The sequence below is a fragment of the Salvelinus sp. IW2-2015 genome, linkage group LG19 (assembly GCF_002910315.2).
Source record: "Salvelinus sp. IW2-2015 linkage group LG19, ASM291031v2, whole genome shotgun sequence".
Classification (NCBI taxonomy): domain Eukaryota; kingdom Metazoa; phylum Chordata; class Actinopteri; order Salmoniformes; family Salmonidae; genus Salvelinus; species Salvelinus sp. IW2-2015.
The window spans coordinates 11,897,967-11,923,886 of NC_036859.1; the positions used below are offsets into that span (position 1 = coordinate 11,897,967).

General features: G+C 42.9%; 1 protein-coding gene across 5 annotated transcripts in view; it reads left to right on the top strand.

The window, feature by feature from the left end:
• Nucleotides 1-12,477: 12,477 nt before the first annotated feature.
• Nucleotides 12,478-25,920, top strand: part of LOC111979037 (rho-associated protein kinase 1) — a 68,894-nt gene continuing 55,451 nt past the window's right edge. For 3 of the 5 annotated variants that reach the window (XM_024009324.3, XM_024009325.2, XM_024009326.2), the window contains exon 1: nt 12,484-13,427. In XM_024009324.3, coding sequence (XP_023865092.1) covers nt 13,335-13,427 — 93 coding nt within the window. In that variant the 5' untranslated portion in view covers nt 12,484-13,334. Of the gene's footprint in view, nt 13,428-25,920 lie in introns of all 5 variants that reach the window. The other 2 variants (XM_024009328.2, XM_024009327.2) reach the window with 2 other exon arrangements.

Genomic DNA, 25,920 nt, shown 5'->3' on the forward strand with positions numbered 1-25,920 from the left:
CCTAGGGAGAAATGGACAGTGGGTGAAGTTCAGGAGTTGATAGACAGTCACCAAAATGACAGATGTGCTACAAGGAGGAAACAAAACATATTGACACTACAGGAAGACATCCAAAAAACAGGAGAACTCAGAGCACCCCGTCCTTACCTCAGTTGTTCAAAGAGTTCAGAGTGGCAATGATCAGGTGACAATGACTAAATTTATAACACTGCAAGAACAGTTTATTATAAACCAAAATGCTGCTCGCCCCGCCACATGAGGGCCCCGCAGAACTGCACAGCTGTCTCCCTCCTTCCCATGTGCTATATGTAAAGATGTGGCTCACTCCACTCGGTCTCACTGTCTTAATGACTGCCTATTCTTCAAATGTCACAATCCTGGACATCAAACCATAGACTGCCCACAAAAGCAGGAGGTTAGAAGAGAGGCACCAGTCGGGCAGCGGCCACAAAAATCAAGGTCCAGCTTTAAACCAGTACAGTAGGTCTGCACCTCTGTCTTCATACAAAGAGAAAAATCAAGGCGACACAAATGTGATATATCAACGTACTCAAGAGAATAACCGCCAATGAAAGTCTGTTCTATGCACCAGTTACCATGCAGGGTTCAGTAGAACTAAGAGGACTCAATAGTGGTTCAATGGCCTGTATGTTAAGTGAATCTCCTGAGCATACATTGCTTCGAAAATATGTCTTAACTGAAAGCTTGAAAATGTCCACTCCTGTAGTACTCGTTGGATGTGGAGGGCAACAGGTCAATCCCAAATGTGAATATGAGCTCCATATCGAATTAATGAACTGCAAGATGCTGGTGCCAGTCTTAGTTGAGCCAGGGCAAACTGATGACATTATCATTGGAACAAATGTACTGAAACATGTCCTCCAACTAAAAAGTACAGAGGAATATTGGAAAGCAATATCACAACCAGCCAAATGCCTTTCTGATTAATCAGATGCACTTCTAAGCATACTGGCAAATGTTGACCGTTGGCAAGGAAGTAAAATGTCAGATTTTCTTTTGCCAGTGTGACACTATCCCCAAAACATGAACACTTAGTCTGGGGTAGGCTGAAAGGAAAAGGGCCCTTTTCCATTGACAGTACTGTTATTGTAGAGGCCACAACTTCCCGAGCAGCACAGAGGAGTGTTAGTGGGTCGTACTGTATGCCCGCTGTGGGGGTGACAAATGGATCCCCATGAAGGTGGTTAATCTCCAAGATCGCCCGGTTACACTGAAACGTAATGCAAAACTGGCAGATGTATACCCTTGTATAGCATTGAAAGACCTGGAGTTAAACAGCAGCTGCTGTGGTCAATGTGATGACAAACAAGATGTTGCACAGAATGTCATTGGAACCACTACTGAACTGGCAGAAAAACGCACATATGCTGATGTGTTGAAAGACATGGGTCTGACTGATGTTGACATTGCCTCCTGTGACGTATCAAATTAATGGAAAAAAAAGATGGCAGACCTGTTTGTGAAATATGACAGCATATTTTTCAGAGGGAAAATTAACTGTGGCGAAGCAAGAGACTTTGTGCATAGAATAAGACTGAAAGATGAGAGGCCTTTCAGACTTCCTTACCGTAGAGTGCCACCATGTGACTTCCAAAAACTGAAACAAACTTTGGAGGAAATGGAAGAACGTGACATCCTCAGGAAATCGAATAGTAAGTGGGCATCCCCTCTCATTCTTGTCTGGAAACCAAATGGTGAACTCAGAATCTGTACAGATTTCCGATGGCTCAACACGAGAACTGAGAAGGATGCTTATCCCCTAACAAATCAAGCCGATGCACTGGCGTCATTGGGCGGAAACTGCCTTTTCAGCACAATGGATCTGACATCGGGATTTTACAATATTCCCATACACGAAGATCGTAAATACATAGCGGTTACCACACCAGTTGGCCTTTTGAATATAACAGAATGGCTCAAGGCCTCTGCAGCGGCCCAGCTACGTTTGCCAGGATGATGATGTCAGTTCTGATCCCCAAAGATTATCTCTCCATTTTGTGCTATCTAGATTACTTTCTAGTCTTTGGTAAAAGTGAACAAGAAACAGTTGGAGTTGGTTTTCAGAAGACTCTCAAACAACAACTTGAAGCTTGCCCCAAAGAAGTGCCACTTCCTTAGGCATTCTGTGAAAGTCTTGGGCCATGTGATATCTCGGAAAGGGATCCAGACTGACGAGCGAAAAGTGACGGCCATCAGTGAGATTGCATCCACTGATCTCATGGAGATGGATGAAGAGGGTACAGTAATTTCTCGGAATGATGAACTATTACTCCCACTTTATCAAAGGATTTTCAAAAATCGCCCAGCCACTACTGTTTAACAGCGGGACAGAAAAGCGAACTAAAATATAAAAATGGCAAGACTCAGAGTAAGCCGTCCCGGAGGCTGACACCTGAAGACTGGATGAGTGAGTGTCAACATGCCTTTGATGAGTTAAAAGCAGCTGTGATAAAGGCTGTAGTTTTAGCACACCCAGACTTTAGTAAACCCTTCATACTTTCGACTGATGCTTCAATTGACGGCCTAGTCTCTGTTTTGAGCCAGATCCCAGAGAGTGAGAGTAAAAGTAGACTCGTTGCGTTTGCTAGGAAATCCCTCAACAAATCCCAAGCAAGATATCCAGCCTATCGTCTAGAGTTTCTTGCATTGAAATGGGCCGTATGTGAAAAATGTGGTCACTGGCTAAAAGGTGCCCAGTTTACTGTCCTGACAGATAATGACCCACTCACTCACATACTGACAAAGCCTAAAATTGATACCTGTGTGCAGAGGTGGGTGGCGAAGCTAGCCCCGTATGACTTTGATCTAAAATACATACCTGGGCCACAGAACTTACCCGCCGACTTACTCAGCCGTGTACCGTTTGTCAGGGATGGTACCACGCAACACGTCACAGCAGAGAACGTACAAGAGACGCTCCGGCTGTCTGTGAATTGCCAAGCCCCGCTAAACAGTGCGTTGACAAGGTCCAATCAAGGTCAAAGTCTGCTGAGGTCTCTGGTGTTGAAGTGAAGGCACTCCTAGACAACAGCTTGTACCAAAAGGGGATCATATCTGTCCCTCTGATGCAGCAATCCCAACATCTGCTGCAGGGAAGTTACCCAGCGCTCCCTGCTTTTTCACTAGGAGATCTCAGAGAAGCAGCAAGCAGATAAGACATTGGCTCGTGCTACCTATTATGTGGAGAGGAAACAGAGACCATCACATCGTGAAAGAGAACATGAAACAGTGGACGTGCAGACACTTTTGAAACATTGGGAGAAGTTAGAATACAAGGATGGAATACTGTACAGGAAATCAAAGGACAGAACCGGAAAGTTGAGATATCAGTTCATTGTACCTTTGTCCCTGAAGACGGATGTGTTGAAGGGAACACATAATGATGCTGCACACCAAGGTCAAGCAAGAACCTTGCACCTCATCAGACAGAGGTTATTTTGGGTTGGTATGGATGAACATATGAAAGACTAAGTCATGAGATGTAGACGCTGTGTTGTGAGCAAGTCAAGAAGACTTGATGCAAGAGCCCCTCTTCAATCGATTAAGACAAGTGCGCCACTAGAGTTGGTCTTTATCGATTTCTGGTCGGCTGAAGGAAAGGATGGCGAGAGTATTGACGTACTAGTAGTAACAGACCATTTTACCAAAGTAGGTCACGCCTTCCCTTGTACAAATCAGACAGCAAAACAAGTTGCCCAGAAACTGTGGAACAACTTTTTCTGTATTTACAGTTTTCCTCAGCGTCTTCTAAGCGACCAAGGGGCCAACTTTAAGAGCAAGCTGATATCAGAGCTAATCATTTACATTTACATTTAAGTCATTTAGCAGACGCTCTTATCCAGAGCGACTTACAAATTGGTGCATTCACCTTATGACATCCAGTGGAACAGCCACTTTACAATAGTGCATCTAAATCTTTTAAGGGGGGGGGGGGTGAGAAGGATTACTTTATCCTATCCTAGGTATTCCTTAAAGAGGTGGGGTTTCAGGTGTCTCCGGAAGGTGGTGATTGACTCCGCTGTCCTGGCGTCGTGAGGGAGTTTTTCCCCACCATTGGGGGGCCAGAGCAGCGAACAGTTTTGACTGGGCTGAGCGGGAACTGTACTTTCCTCAGTGGTAGGGAGGCGAGCAGGCCAGAGGTGGATGAACGCAGTGCCCTTGTTTGGGTGTAGGGCCTGATCAGAGCCTGGAGGTACTGAGGTGCCGTTCCCTCACAGCTCCGTAGGCAAGCCACATGGTCTTGTAGCGGATGCGAGCTTCAACTGGAAGCCAGTGGAGAGAGCGGAGGAGCGGGGTGACGTGAGAGAACTTGGGAAGGTTGAACACCAGACGGGCTGCGGCGTTCTGGATGAGTTGTAGGGTGTTTAATGGCACAGGCAGGGAGCCCAGCCAACAGCGAGTTGCAGTAATCCAGACGGGAGATGACAAGTGCCTGGATTAGGACCTGCGCCGCTTCCTGTGTGAGGCAGGGTCGTACTCTGCGGATGTTGTAGAGCATGAACCTACAGGAAGGGCCACCGCCTTGATGTTAGTTGAGAACGACAGGATGTTGTCCAGGATCACGCCAAGGTTCTTAGCGCTCTGGGAGGAGGACACAATGGAGTTGTCAACCGTGATGGCGAGATCATGGAACGGGCAGTCCTTCCCCGGGAGGAAGAGCAGCTCCGTCTTGCCGAGGTTCAGCTTGAGGTGGTGATCCGTCATCCACACTGATATGTCTGCCAGACATGCAGAGATGCGATTCGCCACCTGGTCATCAGAAGGGGGAAAGGAGAAGATTGTTGTGTGTCGTCTGCATAGCAATGATAGGAGAGACCATGTGAGGTTATGACAGAGCCAGGTGACTTGGTGTATAGCGAGAATAGGAGAGGGCCTAGAACAGAGCCCTGGGGGACACCAGTGGTGAGAGCACGTGGTGAGGAGACAGATTCTCGCACGCACCTGGTAGGAGCGACCTGTCAGGTAGGACGCAATCCAAGCGTGGGCCGCGCCGGAGATGCCCAACTCGGAGAGGGTGGAGAGGAGGATCTGATGGTTCACAGTATCGAAGGCAGCCGATAGGTCTAGAAGGATGAGAGCAGAGGAGAGAGAGTTAGCTTTAGCAGTGCGGAGCGCCTCCGTGATACAGAGAAGAGCAGTCTCAGTTGAATGACTAGTCTTGAAACCTGACTGATTTGATCAAGAAGGTCATTCTGAGAGAGATAGCGGGAGAGCTGGCCAAGGACGGCACGTTCAGAGTTTTGGAGAGAAAAGAAGAAGGGATACTGGTCTGTAGTTGTTGACATCGGATCGGTGTAGGTTTTTTCAGAAGGGGTGCAACTCTCGCTCTCTTGAAGACGGAAGGGACGTAGCCAGCGGTCAGGGATGAGTTGATGAGCGAGGTGAGGTAAGGGAGAAGGTCTCCGGAAATGGTTCGGAGAAGAGAGGAGGGGATAGGGTCAAGCGGGCAGGTTGTTGGGCGGCCGGCCGTCACAAGACGCGAGATTTCATCTGGAGAGAGGGGGGAGAAAGAGGTCAGAGCACAGGGTAGGGCAGTGTGAGCAGAACCAGCGGTGTCTTTGACTTAGCAAACGAGGATCGGATGTCGTCGACCTTCTTTTCAAAATGGTTGACGAAGTCATCTGCAGAGAGGGAGGAGGGGGGGGGAGGAGGATTCAGGAGGGAGGAGAAGGTGGCAAAGAGCTTCCTAGGGTTAGAGGCAGATGCTTGGAATTTAGAGTGGTAGAAAGTGGCTTTAGCAGCAGAGACAGAAGAGGAAAATGTAGAGAGGAGGGAGTGAAAGGATGCCAGGTCCGCAGGGAGGCGAGTTTTCCTCCATTTCCGCTCGGCTGCCCGGAGCCCTGTTCTGTGAGCTCGCAATGAGTCGTCGAGCCACGGAGCGGGAGGGGAGGGCCGAGCCGGCTGGAGGATAGGGGACAGGAGAGTCAAAGGATGCAGAAAGGGAGGAGAGGAGGGTTGAGGAGGCAGAATCAGGAGATAGGTTGGAGAAGGTTTGAGCAGAGGGAAGAGATGATAGGATGGAAGAGGAGAGAGTAGCGGGGGAGAGAGCGAAGGTTGGGACGGCGCGATACCATCCGAGTAGGGGCAGTGTGGGAAGTGTTGGATGAGAGCGAGAGGGAAAGGATACAAGGTAGTGGTCGGAGACTTGGAGGGGAGTTGCAATGAGGTTAGTGGAAGAACAGCATCTAGTAAAGATGAGGTCGAGCGTATTGCCTGCCTTGTGAGTAGGGGGGGAAGGTGAGAGGGTGAGGTCAAAAGAGGAGAGGAGTGGAAAGAAGGAGGCAGAGAGGAATGAGTCAAAGGTAGACGTGGGGAGGTTAAAGTCGCCCAGAACTGTGAGAGGTGAGCCGTCCTCAGGAAAGGAGCTTATCAAGGCATCAAGCTCATTGATGAACTCTCCGAGGGAACCTGGAGGGCGATAAATGATAGGATGTTAAGCTTGAAAGGGCTGGTAACTGTGACAGCATGGAATTCAGGAGGCGATAGACAGATGGGTAAGGGGAGAAAGAAGAATGACCACTTGGGAGAGATGAGGATCCCGGTGCCACCACCTGCTGACCAGAAGCTCTCGGGGTGTGCGAGAACACGTGGGCGGACGAAGAGAGAGCAGTAGGAGTAGCAGTGTTATCTGTGGTGATCCATGTTTCCGTCAGTGCCAAGAAGTCGAGGGACTGGAGGGAGGCATAGGCTGAGATGAACTCTGCCTTGTTGGCCGCAGATCGGCAGTTCCAGAGGCTACCGGAGCCTGGAACTCCACGTGGGTCGTGCGCGCTGGGACACCAGATTAGGGTGGCCGCGGCCACGCGGTGTGGAGCGTTTGTATGGTCTGTGCAGAGAGAGAGAACAGGGATAGACAGACACATAGTTGACAGGCTACAGAAGAGGCTACGCTAATGCAAGGAGATTGGAATGCAAGTGGAAACACGTCTCGAATGTTCAGAAAGTTAAGCTTACGTAGCAAGAATCTTATTGACTAAAATGATTAAAATGATACAGTACTGTTGAAGTAGGCTAGCTGGCAGTGGCTGCGTTGTTGACTTTGTAGGCTAGCTGGCAGTGGCTGCGTTGTTGACACTACACTAATCAAGTCGTTCCGTTGAGTGTAATAGTTTCTACAGTGCTGCTATTCGGGGCTAGCTGGCTAGCTAGCAGTGTGATTACGTTACGTTGCGTTAAAAGAACGACAATAGCTGCTAGCTAACCTAGAAAATCGCTCTAGACTCACACATTATTCTTTGATACAAAGACGGCTATGTAGCTAGCTATGTAGCTAGCTACGATCAAACAAATCAAACCGTGTACTGTAATGAAATGAAATGAAATGTGATACTACCTGTGGAGCGAAGCGGAATGCGACGGGTTGTTGAGTGCGGAAGTTCTATTCGGTAGACGTTGGCTAGCTGTTGGCTAGCTAGCAGTGTCTCCTACGTTAAGGACGACAAATAGCTGGCTAGCTAACCTCGGTAAATTAAGATAATCACTCTAAAACTACGCACTCTAAACTACACAATTATCTTGGATACGAAGACAGCAAAGACAACTATGTAGCTAGCTAACACTACACTATTCGGGGGCTAGCTGGCTAGCTAGCAGTGTTGATTACGTTACGTTGCGTTAAAAGAACGACAATAGCTGGCTAGCTAACCTAGAAWATCGCTCTAGACTACACAATTATCTTTGATACAAAGACGGCTATGTAGCTAGCTATGTAGCTAGCTACGATCAAACAAATCWAACCGTTGTACTGTAATGAAATGAAATGAAAATGTYATACTACCTGTGGAGCGAAGCGGAATGCGACCGGGTTGTTGAGTGCGGAAGTTCTATTCGGTAGACGTTGGCTAGCTGTTGGCTAGCTAGCAGTGTCTCCTACYTTAAGGGCGACAAATAGCTGGCTAGCTAACCTCGGTAAATTAAGATAATCACTCTAAAACTACACACTCTAAACTACACAATTATCTTGGATACGAAGACAGCAAAGACAACTATGTAGCTAGCTAACACTACACTAATCAAGTCGTTCAGTTGAGTGTAATAGTTTCTACAGTGCTGCTATTCGGTAGACGTTTGCTAGCTGGCTAGCTGCTGGGCAGATAGCAGTGTAGACTACGTTAGGACGACGGAATACGATAATTACGCAATTATCWTTGATACAAAGACGGCTATGTAGCTAGCTAAGAAGAAATTGCTAAGATTAGACAAATCAAACCGTTGTACTATAATGAAATGTAATGAAATGGACCTGGCAAGAGTGAAAAAATCTCACACAACTCCGTATCACCCAATGTGCAATGGGCAAACATAAAGATTTAATCGTACTCTGGGGAATATGATTTGAGCCTTGCCTCCACGAACGAAAGAGAAATGCCTCAGATGATACAAACTCTCACGTTTGCATATAAATGTACCGTACATGAGATGACGGGGTTCGCCCCTATTTACTTAATGTTTGCGCAGACCCCACAGCTACCGGTTGACGCCATATTTGGAAGTATTCTGAGAGACGAGACCGTTTTGGGTTACAGCAAATTTGTAAACTCCTTTCAAAGAGATCTTCAGGAGGCTGTGCGTGTCGCACAGAAGAACACATCAAAGGCACAGAAAAAGCAGGCAAGAGAATATGACAAGAAAGTGAGAGGATGCAGCCTGGAGGTCGGTGACAAAGTTCTCTTAGCCAACAAGAAAGAGCGGGGCAAACATAAATTGGAAGATGTGTGGGAATCTACRGTCTATGTCATCAGCTGGAGCAAACCAGATTTGCACATTTACAGAGTAGTCAACCCTTCCACAGACAAGAGCAAGGTTTTACACCGCAACTTCTTACTTCCTGTGAACTTTCTTCCGATTAAAGAGGCAGAAGAGGATACAATGGTTCCCTCCATCCTTTCAGAGGAGAGTTTTGCAGATGCCAGAACTATGAAACCAAACCCACTACCGGATGTGGATGGGGGCAGTAATGACCGGAGAACTGCAGTCTGGATCCTCCGCAGTCGATGTCCAAAAGTAGTCGATGAGGCTATGAACGCCTCCGGGTCCTTGTTGATAGGACAAGAGTGTAATAGAGAAACTGAGTCAATGGGAGATTTTGAAAGCGAGCAGGAATCTAGAATCTATCTTGGCCATGTTTTGTTATAATCTCCACCCGGCACAGCCAGAAGAGGACTGGCCACCCCTCATAGCCTGGTTCCTCTCTAGGTTTCTTCCTAGGTGCTGGCCTTTCTAGGGAGTTTTTCCTAGCCACCGTGCTTCTACACCTGCATTGCTTGCTGTTTGGGGTTTTAGGCTGTGTTTCTGTACAGCACTTTGAGATATCAGCTGATGTAAGAAGGGCTTTATAAATACATTTGATTTGGTCTGCCTGCTCTTCAGTCTGAGAGAGATATTCTGAGAGCAGGGTCGTGTCTCCTTCCTCTGTACATAATAAAAACGGTTTAAAACTGTATAACACAATAGTGTCTTTGGAAAACGGGTTCATATTCAATAGTGAATGTGACTTTGTATATATTTAGTTCACCGTTAACGTATTTAAGGCCTATTTCGGCAAGTTAACCAAGTTTTTGCTGGTTAAGCTAGCCATGTTAATGACGAGCTGACTAGCACCGTCGTCAGTCAGTGCACTGTAATGTCAAGCTAGCTATTGCTAGCAGGTGATTTGCTAGCAGGTGATTTATTGGAATATTAAGTGAATGTTTATTTTKTTACTACCTTAAAAGGTTTATTTGAAAAGGGTTGTACTTGTGCTTTGTATTTATGGATTAATATCACTTCACATTGAAGGCATGTATCATTACTGTTGCTCCTATCTAAAATATATATTGTGTTCTACCTAACCAGTGAACGTGTGGCTGTGACCGTCCTGTCAATGCCTTTCATCATTGTTTGATATCTTTTATTGCAGAAAAAAAACAAGTCAACAAGTCAAAAAAAACAAGTCAACCTGAAGTGTGGGTGTCCGTGTGCCTTTCTTCTGGGGGGGCTATGTGAAGTTCGTTACAATTGCATAGTGCAGAAAATACACGAGAGTTCAGGGGCCTTGCTTTAAGTTAACTATTTTCACTTTAGTGTCCAAAACATATTTCAAGCTGTCAGGCATTCCCTTGGTAGCAAGAGCCTCTGGGTGGATGCTGGAGTGTACCCAAGTGGCGTCGGGAGCAACTGCTTGCACGCGTATTCCCACTCCACTATGTCTCCCTGTCATGGCTTTTGCGCCATCAGTACAGATGCCAACATGAGCAGCAGCTACGTTTGGCTACATATGGATCGTTAGTAGAATTCTCGCGGGAGATTAACGGTTAATGTGATTGGATGTTAATTATTTGACCTGGCTACATGTATTTGACTGTGTTGTTATTTCACTGAACACCCAGATGGTTTAATTTAATTTTAGATTGTTTAATTGTATTTTTGGCAGTGAAACGAGGATACTCAGGCGAGAGAAAAAACTCACCCAAKTGTATAACCCTGTTGGAAAATATATATTTTTAAAATGTGAATCACATTTTTATTTGGTGTACCCCTGGGGGGAATACCTGGGCTACATGAGCATGTTCTTGCTATTCTGCCGCCCTAGGCAGACCAAGCAAATTAGGTAAATTTTCGCATGTGAATGAAAGTATTTTCCAGATGTTGAAAATATGTATTTTCTGGATGTTGAAATCAGACTAATTTTTGGTTCTGAATGAAAGTTGAAAAGACATTTATGTTTGGGCCAAATCAAAGCTGGTCCAGACCGGACAAAATCTGAACCAAACATAGACGTCTTTGATTGGTTCAGATTTGTTCTGGACTAGATCAAAAATCAATGTCCATGTATGTGGAAATCAAGGTTGGTCCAGACTGCACCAAAAAAAGATGGCGTGAGTTGGTCTGTGCTAATTTATTACATTTTTATTTAACCTTTATTTAACTAGGCAAGTCAGTTAAGAACAAATTCTTATTTGCAATGACGGCCTAACCCGGACGACGCTGGGCCAATTGTGTGCCTCCCTATGGGACTCCAAATCACGGCCGGTTGTAATACAGCCTGGAATCGTACCAGGGTCTGTAGTGACTTCTCTAGCACTGAGATGTACTTCCTTAGACCGCTGTAGGAGTAGCCTACATTGTTGCCTGAAATTTAATTTTGCCCATCTATGTGGTAAGCCTACCTTTTGCAAAACACCAAAAAAATATGTCCAAAAGAAGTCAGCTCGGCTTACTGGTGTGTAGTTCACCAAATCAGCCCACAATGGAATTGTATGAATCCATGTGGTAGCCCCACCATTTGCTAAACAGGCCGTTGCATTGGCTTTACTAGTCCTGATTCCTGTGACTAATCAATTTGGCTATTTAAGCTCTGAAAATCATCTACCCAACTTTATCAGCAGTTATCGTGAGGCTATTTGCAATGTGTTTACACAGCGGGAAATGCGTATTGATTTTATTTTTCGCCATGATTAGCTTGTCAGAAATGGACAGATACAACTTGAAACCACTGATCATGACAATTGGGTGAAACTCCTGGACAACAGTTGTGATTGTCCATTTTACTTTGACCTGTCCTGTTTTTTATCATGTTTGTTAACATGATAGCGCATTTTGTAGGTTAGGCTATTTGATCGGATAAACCAGCATGGTGTAAAAAGTGTCCCGACTCATTACATTGTCATACATTTTATATCCAGCCTGTAGGCTACAAAAAAGGCCACATACTCTTTCTACCATATCCTATATCTGCTACATGATTTATGTTAGTTTTTATTTTTGTGACGGAACGTTGGTGGAGCCCGCAGCGATGCGTCTCCAACAACAGCACCCTGGTGAGGCGCGCTGGAAATTGTATTTGTATTTTTTATTTAACTAGACAAGTCAGTTAAGAACAAATTATTATTTACAATGACGGCCAAAACCGGACAACCCTGGGCCAATTGCGCGCCGCCCTATGGTACTCCCAATCGCGGCCAGTTGTGATAAAGCCTGGATCCGAACCAGGGTGTCTGTAGTGACGCCTCTAGCACTGAGATGCATTGCCTTAGACCGCTGCGCCACACAATGGACAAGCAAAACTATTTGGAGACTGCTTATCACAGGGCAGCATCAACGCTTACCACCAAAGCCCAAATGAAATTGGAATTGTTTTTGGGCAGAATTATGTTGAGAACTAAGCCTAGCCCATGCACAAACTCCTTTGCAAACTGGGGTTTTACACTGAGTGCTGACACCGGTGTAGATGGATTGGAAATCTCTATTAGATTTTGAAGTACTGGCTGGGTGGCAGTCTGAAAGGCTAGATAAAGCAGGATGTATTTGCTTACTTTTGAATGGGGTTTGCCGGGCCTCCTTATGTTGAATTTACATTGCATGTATATTGTAAAGAGGGGCGTGTTTGAGTTGGGCCCTACAACATGTTGTCATCATCATGATCGTGCACTCAACAACCCAGCCTGGGTAAACTCCATACCGTCTATGGTGGTAAACTCCTTCAACGAGCCTCCACCGCGGCTCATGCGCAGTACTTGACGTTTCAAAGTTGCTTCTCCGGGTGTTTGAACAGGAAGGCGGACATGTTGGTCAGGCGGTGGGAGAAAATCGGGCATCGTTTAGTTTTTCGAAAAATAACATAGCTAACGTTAGATCAAAACCAGATTTATCTATGTAGAACCAGAAAGTTTTCCTTCTGTATCGGTCAATATCGATGGCCGATGACAATGTGAGGCTTACTGCGAACGGACGGCAATGAAATGTTGTAACAAGACGGTGTTTTAAACTGATCGAAATTTGGAAGGATCATTGTTTTTCCGCCACTTCTACTTTGCAGCTGTCAGACTCGTTTATAGTTTTTTTGCAAGGGCCTTACACTGATATATGGACACAAGCCTGGGAGTAATGTGGCTACTTTGCAACCTATCGGATTTTTAAAACTGTATTTAAGTTTTACTCTTTGGATGTATCGATCTATTTTTAAATCCTGCACAACTCCTCTGCGGCATCCTGTGGACGCCAACTAATCTGTTCATGCATTTAGCCAAGTTAATTTAGCTAGCGTTAGCAAGTTGCAATTTCTGAAGTTGTCTGCAAAACCTGGCTGAACTAGGGAAATATATTTTTTGAAAATGTGGCTTTTGAATATCAAACGCCACTTTAAACGTTTCATGGTCAGTGAAAAAGAGAGAAGAGACACGTTTCTTTGATTGAATCTGCGGGTTCTTGCTAAACACTTGAGTTCACGCAAAGGAAATAACATTAGGCTAACAGCTACGTTAGCAATTGAGCTAGATTGCTAACTCGTTTTATTTAGCTATAGCACCGGCGTGGAACTCTACTTGTCTGCAAACATGTCGTCTGGAGAAAGTTTGGAAGCTCGTTTTGAGAAAATCGATGCCATGTTGAAGGACCCGAAGTCGGAAATAAACACTGATTGCCTTTTGGTAAGTAAACTAGCCAGCGTTAACCTGACGATAAGCTTGGCTCGCTAAAGTTGGCTAACGTTAGCTAGATATGTTATTAAATTAGCTAACTATCATTAGCATAATTTAGCTAACTAGGTAATGAATGTGTTAGTAAGCTAGCTACCGTTAGCCAAGTTGAAATTGGTTTGAGTAAATTAGCTAGCTAACGTTAGATTAAATAACTAAAGTTAGTTTGCTACTCAACTTTCTAGCTACCTGGTGTAGGCAGTTATATGAATAGCTACCTGCTATAGGCTATATTTGTTAGCCAGCCGACGTCTTGAAGATTAGCTTGCTACCTTGTAAGCGTTAGCTAACTAACGTTGACTACCTGTTAGCTAATCAGCTAACATTATTTGGCTAACAAGCTGAACAAGTGGTATCCAAAACAACCATGAGATGTAACGTTAGTAGTGCTGGGAATTGCCAGGGACCTCACGATACGATGTTATCACGATACGTAACTACGTGCCTAAACGATATGTATTGCGATTCTACATTATATATAACGTTATTGCATTAACACGTAGTTCCGTGATTGCGATTTGATGTTCCAAACATATTGCTCACTAAAGTTATGTCTGCTGCCGAGTGACTGTTTTGATCAGTCAGGGAAATAAAACATATCTATATCGTCATTCCAGTATTTTTTTTTTACTGTTTCCGGGAACCGTTAGTTAATCTATATATATATTTTTAAATGTCCATGTTAATTAATCAGGCATCTATGCTAGAATGCCTGAATAACTTTAAATCAACATAATCAAGTGGAATACCGGTATGTCTGATTATTGATATAGTTACAATTGACACATTTCATTACTACTAGTAGCTATTTTAAAATCGTCAACGCTTCTGATGGTGAAGGTGTTATGCTATTTGAACCCGAGGGTATTTTGCAGTCTAAATAATAATAAATAACTGTGTAGTTTTGTTTCCATGAAGATGGACAGACAGTCCAACCTTGACCATGGTGACTTTGCAGCCTGGTCTCATAGACAAGACGTAAATGTTCACAGAACACTCAAATTAGTATGGTATGGTGACATAAGACAGATCGTTACTCTATCCAAAAACGAAAGGCAGGTGGATGCTACTTCGAATCTCATAATGGACAAAGTTAGCATTTTAGCTATTAACCAACTTTTCAACTACTTACTACTTTTGAGCTATTTTGCAAATACTTAGCATGTTAGCTAACCTGTCCCTTAACCTTAACCCCTAGCATAGCTAACGCTAACCACTTAGCTAGAATTCGTAACATAGACGTTTTGGAAATTCGTAACACATCATACGAAATGGGTGGTGGACATCCACAAATTAATAAGAAATGGAACATATGCTAAAGGGAGTGTCTCGGATTTATGTACAGAATAATACGAAATGCTCCGAGACCAGGMTGGGCTTTTGGTTGTRAATCATAGTGCATTGAACCAGAACAGGAAAGGCATGTAGAAAGGCACAGTGGACCAAATGTGACAGGGGTTGTGGCTGTCTGCCTGAAGGCCTCCTTTCTGATGTACAGGCAATATTAGAAAAAACTCTTTGGAGAGTAGGCCTATACATGGACATTTATTTTTTAATATCCTCTGAAGTGGTAGCATCACGCCTGTTCTAACCTGCCAACCCAGCTGCATCAGTTAACTTGCTTGGGTATGCCTGCCCTGACGTTTTACTGTGTCACTCATTCCCCGCTCATGATGTAACTTGTATCAGACTGCCACGTGCTAAACCTCAGAGGAACACCTCCAGACTCGAGTCTAGTCTATCAATCATGCAAAACGAAAACAAAACTGTTGTTGAGGTTTCTCCCCCAGAGAAGACGGTGATGTAGCCTCCTTGAGTGCGTGTCAGTCAGGGTCTGTTCTGTGTCTTCTTATGTTCCTGTGTCTGCCTATGTTCCTATGAATGTCCATACCACTTAGAATAAAACATTGTATTGGGCATGCATTTTTAATGACAATCACGTGTGGATATTGGAACACAGCCTTTGTCTCTGTTAATATCATTCAGAGCATTCTAGTGAATGCTGGATGTCTTCGATCCATATGGTAGTCGAAAGCCTCTGCATATTAGCCAGTGTGACATCTAAGTACAGTGATCCCTCGCCACTTCGCGGTTCACTTATCGCGGATTCGCTATTTCGCMGATTTTCATAATGCATTWTWTTTWTTTTTTTGGTGCATTGTGCTCTGCATTCTGATTCGCTAAAAACTCACTCCCGCTTCTTGTATCAAAACATGCTACGAATTGTGCTATCATTTTGTCGTCTCGTGCAGTTATGTGTACGTACATAAAACAGCTTGGCAAATTTACATTAAGTTGGCCAAATTATCTTGTAATTTCGAACATCTCCTAAACCCATAATGTCGACGAAACGGCCTACACGTGAGTCACTGTATTTGTATACATGTAATAGTTGCTAATTGTAAAAAAAAAAAAAAAAAGTTTTCTATTTCGCGGATTTCACTTATCGCGGGTCATTTTCGGAACGTAACCCCCGCGATAAACGAGGGATTACTGTAGTCCATATGTGTGGTTACACTGTAACTAGCCTCTTTGGTGAATTGGGCTTCGAGGATATCGCTTACTCTCTGCTTCCCGAGGACTCGGATCATTCAATAATCCATGTGAAGCAGTATGTAATGTAACTCAATGGAAAGTACTAGCCTGAATTTCCTGTAGTTGTATTAAGCAACGGCAATGTTATAGGTTCATACCTGTCTGCATAAGGGCTTTTCTATAAACTAGGGTACCGTTGAGGTTTTGGTATGCTGGACAACTTGCTACAGCTGTTGATAAGTCATTGAAAAAAATCTGCAGGTTTTTTCTTGTTATTACATTCAGCTATAAGGGTTGATCATAGCTATATTCAATAAATTTCAGGAGTTGATTTAAAACGTTTTTTAACCCTTTTTCATGGTAGGTGTCTTGAATTATTTGTCCAAAGTCGTGTGACATAAAAAACATACATTTTCTGTCCTTGCATTCATGGCAGTGTAAGTTATATCATATATTAAGCATTAATCAGTTAAATTACCCATTGAACTTGAATCCTGGATCTAGCTGTCGGACAGTTTGTTTTTTATATATATACACTGCCGTTCAAATGTTTGGGGTCACTTAGAAATGTCCTTGTTTTTGAAAGAAAATCTCTTTTTTTTGTCCATTAAAATAACATCAGATTGATCAGAAATACAGTGTAGACATTGTTAATGTTGTAAATGACTATTGTAGCTGGAAACGGCAGATTCTTTATGGAGTATCTACATTGGCGTACAGAGACCCATTATCAGCAACCATCACTCCTGTGTTCCAATGGCACGTTGTGTTAGCTAATCCAAGTTTATCATTTTATAAGGCTAATTGATCATTAGAAAACCCTTTTGCAATTATGTTAGCACAGATGAAAACTGTTGTTCTGATTAAAGAAGCAATAAAACTGGCCTTTAGACTAGTTGAGTATCTGAAGCATCAGCATTTGTGGGTTCGATTACAGGCTCAAAATGGCCAGAAACAAAGACCTTTGTTCTGAAACTCGTCAGTCTATTCTTGTTCTGAGAAATGACGGCTATTCCATGCGAGAAATTGCCAAGAAACTGAAGATCTCGTACAAAGCTGTGTACTACTCCCTTCACAGAACAGCGCAGAATGTCTCTAACCAGAATAGAAAGAGTGGGAGGCCCTGGTGCACAACTGAGCAAGAAGACAAGTACTGTTTGAGAAACAGACACCTCACAAGTCTTCAACTGGCAGCGTCATTAAAAAGTACCCACAAAACACCAGTCTCAACATCAACAGTGAAGAGGTGACTCCGGGATGCTGGAGTTCTAGGCACAGTTGCAAAGAACAAGCCATATCTCAGACTGGCAAATAAAAGATTAAGATGGGCAAAAGAACAGACACTGGACAGAGGAACTCTGCCTAGAAAGCCYGCATCCCGGACTCGCCTCTTCACTGTTGATGTTGAGACTGGTGTTTTGTGGGTACTATTTAATGAAGCTGCCAGTTTTACTGCTTCTTTAATCAGAACAACTGTTTTCAGCTGTGCTAACATAATTGCAAAAGGGCTTTATAATGATCAATTAGCCTTTTCAAACGGATAAACTTGGATAAACTTGGATTAGCTAACACAATATGCCATTGGAACACGAGTGATGGTTGCTTATAATGGGCCTCTGTACGCCTATGTAGATATTCCATAAAAAACGTTTCAAGCTACAATAGTCATTTACAACTTTAACAATGTCTACGCTCTATTGCTGATCAATTGGCTATTTTAATGGACAAAAAAATTGCTTTTCTTTCAAAAACAAGGACATTTCTAAGTGACCCCAAMCTTTTGAACGGTAGTGTATATATCTCAGAAATGCAGTGTAACATTTTGTCTCCTTATATTACGGGGTGAAGACAATATATATATTTTTTTGACGGACAACTCTCCAAAKATCTATGCGATGGCAAAATCGAGTGCTTCTAACAATGTCACCTTAACTTGATAATTAAAACGTCAGTTGATACTGTCATTAACATGGTTCTTCACTGACCATGTTTACATGCACACCCATATCCCCCTATTTTCCGGGGGGATTCAAGTATTCTGTTTTTGAGTTGACGTACATAAACGGCATATCGAGTTTTACAATAACCCGAAAAAAGCTTCTATCGCGGTTATGAGAAACCAGGGTTAAGATGCCTGGGAAATATTTATCTTTGACATGATACTGTGGCATGTAAACATCTTATCCCGTTTTAATGTTTTTCGCGGTCTGTGCAGGCTCAGTTTCTCTTGTCATGGGTGTTGTGTGAGGATGCTTTTATCTGATTGTCAAACAAATCACTTCAAAAAGTAGGCTACCTGTGCAGTTCAGTCCACAATACAAATTCATTTAGCTCATACTCATTACTGTATCGTATAGCCCACTAACTACTTTCACCCCTAATTTAGTTAAGTTTCTGCTTATAGTTTCCGGCCTTTGGTAGGCCATATTATAGGCAAATTTCAGACATTTGGAAGGCCAGTTTGTCAACTATAGTTAGATACATGCAGCTTTTCTTCTGTCAACTTGTTGCCCCAGAAGACTAAAGTAGTGCTCACTAGATTGTCTTACATTGGTAGAATGAATACATGAATAATCTACACAAAATATAAAGGCAACAATTTCAAAGTTTACAGTTCATATAAGGGAATCAGTCAATTGAAATAAATAAATTAGATGCAAATCTATGGATTTCACATGACTCGGAATACAGATATGATTCTGTCAATCACAGATGCCAGAAGAAGAAAAAATCTAGGGGAGTGGATCAGGAAACCAGTCAGTATCTGGTGTGACCAGCATTTGCCTCATGCAGCGTGACACATTGCCTTCGCATGGAGTTGATCAGGCTGTTGATTGTGGCCTGTGGAATGTTGTCCCACTCCTCTTCAATGGCTGTGCAAAGTTGCTGGATATTGGCGAGAACTGGAACACGCTGTCGTACACGTCGATCCAGAGCATCCCAAACATGCTCAATTGGTGGTGACATGTCTGGGGAGTATGCAGGCCATGGAAGAATGGGGATATTTTCAGCTTCCAGGAATTGTGTGCATATCCTTGAGAGATGGAGCCGTGCATAATCATGCTGAAACCTGAGGTGATGGCGGCAGATGAATGGCACGACAATGGGCCTCACGGTATCTCTGCATTCAAATTGCCATCGATAAAATGACATTTTGTTCGTTGTCCGCAGCTTATGCCTGCCTGCCCATAGCATAACCCCACCGCCACCATGGTGCTTTCTGTTCACAGCATTGACATCAGCAAACCGCTCGCCGCCCGGTACAATTGAAACCGGATTTCATCTGTCAAGAGCACACTTCTCCAGCGTGCCAAGTGGCCATTGAAGGTGAGCATTTGCCCACTGAAGTCGGTTACGACGCTGAACTGRGGTCAGGTCAAGAAATTCTTCGCTTGTGCAAACCCAGTTTCATCAGATGTCCGGGTGGCTGGTCTCAGACGATCCCGCAGGTGAAGAAGCCAGATGTGGAGGTCCTGTGCTGGCGTGGTTACACGTGGTCTGCAGTTGTGAGGCTTGTTGGACATACTGCCAAATTCTCAAAAATTACATTGGTGGCTTATGGTAAAGAAATGAACATTCAATTATCTTGCAACGGCTTTGGTGGACGTTCCTGCAGTCAGCATTCCAATTGCACGCTCCCGCAACTTGAGACTGTGGCATTGTGTTGTGTTGCAAATCTGCACATTGTAGTGGTCTTTTCTCCTCAGCACAAGGTGCACCTGTGTAATGATCATGCTGTTTAATCAGCTTCTTGATGTGCCACACCTGTCAGGTGGATGGATTATCTTGGCAAAGTAGAAATGCTCACCAACAGGGATGTAAACAAATMTGTGCACTTTTGAGAGAAATAAGCTTTTTGTGCTTATGGAACATTTCTGGGATTTGAATTTCAGCTCATGAAACATTTTTGTTGCATTTATATATTTGTTCAGTGTAGTTAATACTGGTAAAGTTGTCTGTATTTAGAGACCCAGGAGCAAGCACAATAACAGTGAAAAGATTGGTCCTGTCCAAAATGTTAATGTCATCAGTTTGATCGGTTTTAAGGAAATGAAAGGTTCAGTTTGCCTTGGGTGCATATTTTATGTGGTTGAAGTACTGTCTGCTTGCGTGAGTGTCAGAGCACATTACACGTGCATTCACATTTTCTCAGAGATGCTGGAATAAATAAATATTTCTCCACATTTTGTGTAATTTTACTACTAGAAATGCATAATTCTGCTGGAAATATTATGTTATATGTGAGAGGTTATTTGCCTACAGTCAGTGTCCATATTTAAGTTACTATTCCATTTCACCCATATGAATTTAAATGAGGAATATTCATGGCAACAGGGATACTTGTAAGCGGGATATCGAAGGTGCATGTAAACAGCTTATCCTGAATAAGACCTTAAGTGGGATATGAGGTACTAACCGTAATACTGTGTGCATGTAAACATGGTCACTAACTATACATAATACTTGTATGATGAGCATTTGGTGTCAAGCTGTTTAATTACACTGATATTTTCAAGCAGCATCATWATCTGATCCAGGAAGGAATTTTATGAATGACAATCAATAGACGAACAGCTGTTGTGATAGCACATGCGGTGCAACAACAGCCCAAGTGCTTGAAAAAAGGTAATTTGTTTCGCCAGTGAAGACAATTGTGCCTGTATGCATGTTGGATCTAATATGTCTAGCGAATTGATGTTTATCTGTTCTTCTGTGCTTGATAGTGCTCAGTTAACTGTCTTTTTGTTTTACCAACATCAGTTCAATTACTTGAATTCTGTTTACTAAGGATTTTTTGTGATCCCAATGCGCCGTTTCTGTAGAGAAATCAAGAGAGAAATCGAAGAAATAAAGTCAATTACAATGTGGGACGCTGGGCTGAAGAGAGTTGTAGTTTTGATTAAGCAAATATTTAACCTATGTCAGCGCTGAAACGTAATTAACTACAATGACCATATTCAACCTTATTTTGGACTAAAGTTTGTCGCCTGTCTTCCCTCTTTTGGGACGACCCCCCCCCCATTGTTAGGGTGTAGACATGAGCATCTTGTCATTATATACTGATCTGCGTACGGATACACTTTTACGCCTGCTACGTTAGGTTAGATACACACACAAACCGCGTGAAAGAGGAATGTACACAACGACGAGAGGTACCAAGACAGTTTGTTAAAGTATGCCTTACCTACTTTGAAGAACTAGTAAAATGATCTCATCAGACAGCTCTGCAGCATGATAGGCATGCTAGCCAAATAGGGTGACCTAAAGATAGTACTGTATGGGGAGCACAATGTTATATGGCCTGGCTGCTACTGTCTGAGCATAGATGAGATGATTACTTTAAGCAATGAAAAATAATAGTCATCAAATAACTAAATCATATTTTATAATTTCATAGTAATTTCCTAGTTATCTATTGGGTCGACATCAATGTGGACCTGACAGACTGTTAAAAAAAAATATGATCAATGTTTTGGCAATTGAATGTTAACTATTTTTTGCTTTGGTTTCTTTCTTAATTTATCCAAACCGGACCGACCGCAAAAAGCACTAATCGCTCAGCACTACTGCTTGATTTACAGCAGGGTCTCATTAGATTTAACAGAGAAAGCATCAAGGTCATTTTCAGTTTTGTGGCTCGGATTGGACACTGAGTCTACTGTGCGCAATTGTGTAGGATAGACTATTGTGCAACACTATTCTTATTAATCATTCTGAATAGAATGCCAACACATTACATAGCCTTGTGTTCGTCTTCACAATATGTTCTGATGATTAAATAACAAATACATTTTGGTTTCCATGTTACACCTTTTAATTTAAACAATACAAGGGGCTTGAAGTAGCCTACTTAATCTTGAATTTGGAGCTCAGAAGTTCAAGTACTGGAATAGGCCTACCTTGAAAATCTGACGTTTCCTTAATTTGGTGCTTGTAATTATCGTAGGCAATTTATACGTTTTCATTCTCCCTTATATCTGTGATTTATATCTGCCACTTTCGTTTGTTTCCTGCCGCWTCAGTTGAAGGGTGTTGCGAAACTCTGTTGCGGTAAAACCACGTGCTGTTATGAGGATGACAACATCTAATGCTGGCTCCAACTTGGCTCATATTTTAGAATGTAGTAATTATAATTTGAATATCAATGCGTTGGCAAGGTCTAAAGCAAGGCCTAAACAAATTCTTTGTGATAATGGCCTATTTTCTTTTTACACTTTGCGTGCTTTCTGGGGAGGGGTTTGTATTACGCCCTATATGTACAATTATATAAATTATACAATTGTCTAACATTGAGGTCCTTAAATTACAATTAAGTGCTTGAAAAGTCCTTGAATCTGACTTGCCAATGTCTGTATGAACCCTGCTTAAATTATGTATTGTCCTAGGTCTATGTTGTATAGTTGGAGTTATGGGAGAATTTGCATATATTCCTTTAACTACACACTTGTAACTGCATCAAAATATATATATTTTTGTTTCAAACCACTTTWAAATTTTGCCCAAAATTTGCCCAATGATTTATAGAAATACCCACAAGCAAGTTGCCTAAAATGTGTGATAAGAATGAATAGGACTGGGAACTGCCAGGGGCATCACGATACAATATCATCACGAACTTAGGTGCCGATACGATATGTATTGTGATTCTCACGGTTTTAGATTTGTTGAGATTCGAGGGACGAGAGAGCATGAGAGTTTTATTTTGATCAGTCATGGAAATAAGTGCTGAAAACAAATTGGCTAACTATTTAAAAAGAGGAAGAACAAGCTATAATGGAAAAATATAACAGTTTTGGTACAGCCGACTAGCGCAAATGTATTGCGATATTGTACAAAATGATATTGCCATATGTCGTCCATAATAATATCCTGATGTGACGCTATTGACACCCCCCATAAACGAAACTTATAAATGGGAGGCATAGAAATGGCGCACATAAAACAAATCTACCGCTTCTTAGACTTGCTTTCAATGAGTGACAGATCTATAACAAACATTTCTATGTGAATATGACCGGGTTGCCCGAAAAGTTACATATTGCAGCTTTAATTTAAGATAGCAGGTATTAGGCTAAGCCTAATACAGATGGGGAGAGCAGTTCTCTACATGGAGTTCAAATAAATGGAACCGCACACTGTCGAAAAAATAATTATCTAAAACTGAGGCTTGAATGCAAAATAAAGATGTTTATTGAAACGTGTCCAAAAAAGCTCCCTAATAATTTATATTTCTCGCTTTTGTATATTTATTATATTATCTAGATCATGCGTTCTATTGTACTTGGTACTGATTCATAGATTTTCCAGTGTTTTCTTTTTTGATCATGTGACACACGCAATTAACCTTGAAATACAAGCCAGGTGTGTGTGCTGACAATTTACACTGATGACCTGAGGTAAAAAAGCTTATGTTTTCACCWTTTTTTATTTTGTGTTTTCATGCACTATGATTTTTTTTGGGCACCATGATGTTTCAATAAACAACTTTATTTTGCGTTCAAGCCTCGGTTTTGGATTTRTCTTTTTTCTATGGTGTGGTTCTATTTATTTGGCTCCTACACACCTGGAACAGACACTATTCAGTAGTTAGGACCTTTTTTAAAGAGCGCAGACGGCCTCTTATCATCTACATGGTGGGTGCCAGGTCTGCTAGCCATATTAAAAACAACTCCCTTTTAAAGAAGAACAGTTGTTTAGTCTCCCTGACCTCCCTCCCTGCCTGCCTGCCATAGAGAAAGGCACTCACCTAATGCACACTCTCTGGCTCTGCTCTGACTTAATGGCAAAAAGCTGTGGCGACTTTTCCGAAGCTCAAGCCCAGGGCAGCCACACACAAGGGTGTTGTTCCTCTTTRCCCCCTTAGCTGCAATCTCCCTCAATGAATGGAAGCCTTTGCTTCAACCCCCTCTCCACCACCACTCTGCTTCTTCACCCACAGCTTAATAAAATTCCATGCTAATCAAATAACCTCTTGTCTTTGACTGGCCTGGAGTCCCCTGTGTGTCCCAAAGCCATTCTGTACGTGCTGCCTGCCCCTGGAGAGAGTCAGAGCTGCTTGCCCGGCCTCTGCTCTGAGGTAGCTAGCTGGGTGTGTTCTCTCCACCCATAAAACCAAAATTATGTGGGCCGTGGTAGTTTCATGTTTCTGAGAGCTTTGCTTTTAACATTTAACTCGTAAAGCAGTTTCCAACATGTTTGGCTGCTAGGCTATGAGTAGGCTAATCAGTTCCATCAAAAACACAATGCTAGCTGTTTTTTAAGGCTGCTATGGTTATCTGTCTCTAACCTGATTTGACTTTTTGTGGCGTTTTTCCGCTAGCCTTGGCGGGGTCTGGGGTTCCAATCTGTTTTTGCTCTCTTGCCAACTCCCTGTGGAATTGCCATGTCAAATGTTGTCWAGAGAGCAGGAACAGACTGGCACCCAGGCTAGTTTGCCGCTGCCTTAGCCGAAAGCAGTGATGTTGCTCTTTTGCCCGTTGTTGTTTTGACTGTGATATTTTGCCCCCGTCCTGCACTCAGGGGTAGCCTACCACTCAGACACTATGTTCCAGCCCTGTCAAGCTTATCTTCTCCCTAAATCATTTCTGTTGGAGAGAGAGATGGGACCTTATCTGTATCACTCTGCCCGCCTTCATCACATGGCTCCAGGCAGGCTCCTGCTCCTGAGAGCCTCTCCGCACAACCAGAATTCCTGGCATTGTGAAGGGAAAGCTCGCTGACATTTAAGGGTGCTTTTATCGTCTATATAGTGAGCTATGTGTGTTTTTCCAMAGGYCTTTTGATAGTTCACAGGCCTAGTTTCAAAAAAGTGTCATGCCCTGGAAATCCTGGAATAGGAGGCTGAAGCTGTTTGAAATGGCATTTTTAACAAAAGCTGCATTCTAGTAACAGAATGTTATATTTAAATCCTAATTGCTAGTTGGTAGTTTCCTTGAGTTTGATCACATGTTTGGTAGAACTAATTCACCGGCTGGCATAATGGTATGGCTGGATTGATCTGCTGGAACTTGCCTGGTATGGGCCTTTGTTCCTGCCATAGCCCAGTCTATGTTTTGCCTCTTCCTTGAGCTAATGCTGAGCTGATTTCTAATGTGCTCACATTCCTAGATTTTCCTTGTACCAAATCTTTCATTCCGTCCATCCTCAACCCCAGGACGTGGGTGCTGACATTACACTATGATTCCCTAGTTCAGAGAACAACTAGATTCAGCCATGGACTGAGTTTTATTATAATATTTTTTTCCTGGAGCGGATGGTCAGCGGGCCGGAACATGCAAATTGGCCGCAAGAAGCCCAAACATATATTTGACTAAAACAATCCTTTAAAACCTTGCTTTCATTTGTAGACTTTCACATACACAGAGTATACCACACATTATGAACACCTTCCTCACCGGCTCACACACAATTTTGTATTTATTTTACCTTTATTTTACCAGGTAAGTTGACTGACAACGCGTTCTCTTTTACAGCAATGACCTGGGGAATAGTTACAGGGGGGATAAATGAGCCAATTGTAATCTGGGGAGGATTAGGTGACCGTGATGGTATGAGGGCCAGATTGGGAATTTAGCCAGGACACAGGGGTTAACACCCCTACTCTTACAATAAGTGCCATGGGATCTTTAGTGACCAGAGAGTCAGGACACCCGTTTAACATCCCATCCGAAAGACTGCACCTTACACAGGTGCAGTCTGTATACTCAGTGTATATCTCTCTATGCGTGGGAATAGGGTAAGTGTACRTATTAAGCCCAGCAAAATCTAAGTTTGGACATTCCTATCATATACTATCCAAATTTTTGGAGATAAAATTAAAGGTTAATGTCGTGAAATTGAATGACTTTACTTTTTAAATATGTAAGACTGATTTAAAAACACTATTTGACCAAAAGTATGTGGACACCTG